At 37.3% G+C, this 4938-nt stretch overlaps 1 protein-coding gene across 1 annotated transcript; it reads right to left on the bottom strand.

The window, feature by feature from the left end:
• Positions 1 to 380: 380 nt before the first annotated feature.
• Positions 381 to 3512, bottom strand: LOC113079786 (uncharacterized). Its single transcript, XM_026251993.1, has 8 exons — positions 3455 to 3512; positions 2032 to 2331; positions 1612 to 1939; positions 1427 to 1515; positions 1288 to 1352; positions 1128 to 1202; positions 973 to 1047; positions 381 to 869 (listed from the first exon to the last, which is right to left on the bottom strand). Exons 1-8 carry the CDS (start codon positions 3498 to 3500, stop codon positions 810 to 812), a joined length of 1038 nt encoding a protein of 345 aa, XP_026107778.1. The 5' UTR covers positions 3501 to 3512; the 3' UTR covers positions 381 to 809.
• Positions 3513 to 4938: the final 1426 nt, after the last annotated feature.

Raw genomic sequence — 4938 nt, 5'->3', positions numbered from 1 at the left:
AATAATTAAAGAAAAAAAATTCAGGTATAACATTAAACCTTTAACACAGCTTTTCAGATATTACAAAAAAGTTTTTTTTAACACTGTATTTTAACCAACTTTTGTTTTCACAAAATATGACTATTATAAACATTTTTTAATGCTTTTGTGTATGTGTATGTGTGTGTGAGAGAGAGAGAGAGTGAGTAAGTATTTGTGTCTCTGTGTGTGTGTGTGTGTGTGTGTGTGTGTGTGCGTGTGTGTTTTCCTGAAGCTGAAATAATGGAGCATGGCACTAGCAACACCACACTTAAAAATAAATGTTCTTTACTGGCATCGAAGGGTCCATGAAGAAACTTTAACATCTACAGAATATTTCCGTTCCACAAAAAGTTCTGACTGAAGACTACTAAAAAATGGAATGAAATTAACATCAGAATCAGAATTAGCTTTATTTGCCAGGTGTTTTTTTTTTTACATGATTTATATCATAATACATAAACTCTGTACACACAGCTCGGATGTTGAACCTTTGTGGGCATGTTCATGTCCCTAAATGAAAACAATTACACAACTTCAAGAAAAACATCCGAGGTTAACCAGTAGTTCCCACAACTCAAGAAAAAAAAAAGTGTTGGGGGTTAAAATGACCTACAACATTATATTAGGGTTTAAAAAAAAGATCCTTCATATTAGTTATTTTTCTAATCACATATTCAAATTGAATAAAACTAATGCTATTGGTTTACATGAGTTACACACATCTGATTTGATTAAACTCTGATTATCACAAACAAATATTATAAGAACCATAAGCCTGTTTATCGAGTTCACTTTTTAACTTTTCTGACCATAGATGCATATATGTTTTTATTATCTATTGCAGTCAGCTACCACAAGAACATAAAAAACAAGACAAAACAAAAGAAAAATACAGTTAGACTGACATATCATATTAGCATAAAATCCCTATAAATGAAAAACTAAGAGTACCTGATTGTTTTGTTTAATTCCAGTCATGGTTTCATAGAGATTTTCACATGCAACCTCTTTGTTTTTCCTATTTCCCTATGAAAATACATGTTTAAATTAATAATAAAAAAAGTTGTTTACAGTTTTGTGAATTCTATAAATGCAATAAAAAGTACCTGAGTGTTCTGTTTAATTCCAGTCATGATTTCATAGAGATTTTCACACGCAGCCTCGCTGTTTTTCCCAGTTTCCTATAAAAATATAGTTTATAATATTAATACTCACACTAGAGATGAATAGTGATTAAAAGCTGGCAGTATTGTGAATGTGACCTACTGTGGGCAGCTGTTGTTTGTCCATGCCTTCGTGTAGATTTGAGCTTTCTGCAGATGCTGATTGTTCTGCGGATATACACACATGTAATACTGCACATACTCTGTCATTGCCTTATTAATCAAATGATGAACTCACTCACTTCTCGTGTTCCTCGCTCTGATCAGCATCACAGCTGCACAGACTGTAAGCAGCAGCATCGCTCCCAGCAGCAGCAGCCACAGGAACTGCCTGAAGTCAAGGGTTGCAATGAGAACGAATGAAAGCTTAAACAGAGGTCAGTCCACCTCTGACGAGTGCTGTGATTAAACCAGCACGATCTCTTACCTGTCTGCACTGGGTGAAGTGCTGCTATAAGAGGGGTTAGTTGTACACTGTGTAATAGTAAGATGGACAGTAAGATGAACAGGCATCTGTGAATCCTTATTAGAGCAGTAATACCATCCACTGTCCTCCTTCTGCAGCTGATACAGAGTCACTCTCAGAACAGAACCATCATCATCATGCACCGCAGTCCTCTCTAGAGATCCTGCATCTCTCCCCGCACAAGATCCTCTGATCCTACACCAGTGTGAAGCGCCGTGACAGAGGATCGTGACGTTACCTCCCTCATAACCTGACACAGTCTGACTGGAGACACGGAGCCCTGGTTCTGCTACACATGAGAGAGAAGAGATCAGAGTCATTTACACCTTCTGGAATATACAGTATGCTTTAGTTAATGATGCTGCACAGAAACAGTGATACCTTCAGTAACCTGCAGATACAGATATTTGTGAGGATCAGATCCAGACATGCTCACAGCACACCAGTACCAGCCGGAGTCACTCACTTCAGCTTCTCTCAGTGTCGCCGTAAACACTTTTACTGCTGGATCATCCTCAACAGACATCCTGCTGTGTGTCACAGAATGACTGAAGATCCACACACCTCCACAACTCATGTATTTTGGGTGATTAGCATATTTCCGATCATATAAACACGGCACTGTGATCGTTTGTTGTTTCTGAACACATATTTTACTGACTGTCTGGATATATTGAGTTCCTGAAAATTAAAAAAATATATATATATTAAAAACAGCAGTACAAATGTTTTACTGAAGATCTTATTAAAGCATACAATTGGGTGGATGTTTATGTGAGAGACAACAGCAGATGCACTTTTTCACTGGAGGAAGTGTTATTCTGGAATATAGACTCTATGTGTTTGAGTTAAAATCATCTTAATGCTGGATGTGTTTCAGGTTTTGTCTTCTCCAGATGTTCACTGATGGACTGGAGTGCTGTGGATTATTGTGATGTTTTTATCAGACTCTCATTCTGACGGCACCCATTCACATCCATGAGACACTGATACAATTTCTACAAGCCTGATGAAGACACAAACTCAATCTAATCTCAGATGAACTGTGAACTAAACTGTCAGCAAATTTCCATTTTTGGACAAACTATTCCTTTAAAAACACGACAAACGAATGGAAACTCAAACACAATGACAGTTTAGACAGTGTTACAGACACACAGTGTTTACACTTTTCAGAGAAATGAATCTGCATGAAACATAAGCATCAATAAGAATTTCATTTTGAGATTAATTATTGTATTATCAAAAGCTCCCACAGAATTCCCTCTGAAACCTGACCTGATAACTCAGTTGATTATAGATCCTATGCTGTTCGTTCTGTTAAAAACATTCTGATACTGTTTTACTAAGAAACCACTCCAACTGATTCACCATGAATGAATTAAACTCTGATTCAGACCGCTTTGTGAACGCATTTGCCCAATTCACAGAACATTACACAGAATATATGTGCAGATGAATCATGATGAAATACCCATAAAACATCTCATTCTTGACCTCTTAGTTATGATGCATCAGTTTTAGCAGAAAACTCAGTCGTCTGGATAAAAAGAGATGTGGAAACGTGACCGTGAAAATATTACAACTGCTTGCTCTTGGCAAAGTTGATGGTGATCAACATGAAAAACATTTTTAAAAAATGTATGTGCATTAAATCTAGGCAAAAGCTACATTACAGGACAATTATGCTCAATATTTGAGTTACTATTGTACAAACACACATGCAACACACTAAACCAGTACTGACTTTAACACTGACATGTTACCAAAATTGACTCAAACAGCCCGATCGAGTGTGTCGTACCTGAAGCGTGTGTGAGGACGAACATCAGCAGCAGACGCTCCATCATCACTGTGCACAGCAAGACTGAGCTCATCTATCTATGACTGTACACACATATAAATGTTTCACCACATTTGAGGGAACAGTATTTGTGTCACTGCATTTCATATCATGCACTTTACATCATCTCCATCATGCACATTTTAATATTAAATTGCACAGTTAATATTTTATTATGCGAGACTATATGCTTGTATTTGAGTCATATCTGTACGTGCTTCCTGCTGTATAACAGTAAGACGCCCTTGTGAAGATGCTGCTGATAAAAGCTGTGTCTGAGACCTTCTACAGACTTCTATCAGCAGCAAAGTTCACCTCACACAGTTTAGAGATCAAACAGATCTCTAGATTAAACTGCCTTTCAATGGGCTTGAAACAATTAGTTACAACACTAAAGGGAGAAATCTCTTTTTTAATACATAAATACATATTTATATATGAACCAGTGATATAAAACGTATTGTGATGTATAGCCATAAACAGCAGTTTCCCGTCCCATCTTTGTTCCTCATGATACTCTGAATCCAGCATCAGGTCTGTTCAGACAGAAAACAGCTGCTCTTTCACACCATTCATCTGAACACTTGTCCTCATGTTTTCTTCTTTCAGAACTAACTCAGAATCTTCAGAACTGACACAACTGGCCCTCCACCTCGGGAGACTGGATGCCTGTCTCTGTTGTGTTCTCTAGACTGAATTATCTTGGTTTCATCTCGAAGGCCCAGTGTTCAGACAGTAAATCTACTGGTTGCTCTATTGCTGTCTGTGGTGGAATTTTCTCGACAACTAACGTTTACTTCCTGTTTTTAACATTGCATCTTTCTAAAGTTAACCCACTTACAGCGTTTTCATGAAGCGAGCGTAGAATGATCTATAAAACACCTGTTCTTAGACCAGAGGTTAAACCCCCACTGAAAACAGCACACACACACACACACACACACATATATGATATACGGAGTAGAAATACATCTGAAGTGAGTCAAAGATGTACCTACACCCTGCAGTACAATAATACCAAAATAAGAGGGAACATATAAATGCACTGAGGAGGTCTGAGGAAATCAAACACAACTATTACTGAAGGTTCAGACGCTCGCTGATGCTGCAGAAGATAAAAATACACATTAAGAGCCGGGTGAAAACTGCTCGAATCTGAAGATCATTGTCAACTCAAAGAATTAACATCATTAACAATTAACATTTTCTTACCAGTTTATTTATTTCATAGTATTTCAGTCCAGTGATGAGTCAGTCTAGAAAAGAGAGACAACAGTATGTTGATATGATGGTGTGGTTCTTTAATCAGGGTTATATTTCGCTTAATGTGAAAAGGAGGTTGTGAGGGACCTGTAAGGTTCTTACCTGACTAGGTTTACTGATTACAATTATAAAAACTGAAGAGAACTGCATCTGACAGTCAATAAGATCCTAATCAACTCACT

The sequence above is a fragment of the Carassius auratus genome, unplaced genomic scaffold (assembly GCF_003368295.1).
Source record: "Carassius auratus strain Wakin unplaced genomic scaffold, ASM336829v1 scaf_tig00029216, whole genome shotgun sequence".
Taxonomy (NCBI): Eukaryota; Metazoa; Chordata; class Actinopteri; order Cypriniformes; family Cyprinidae; genus Carassius; species Carassius auratus.
The sequence above is the reverse complement of the archived record's forward strand: the minus strand, read 5'-3'. Positions and strand labels throughout refer to the sequence as shown.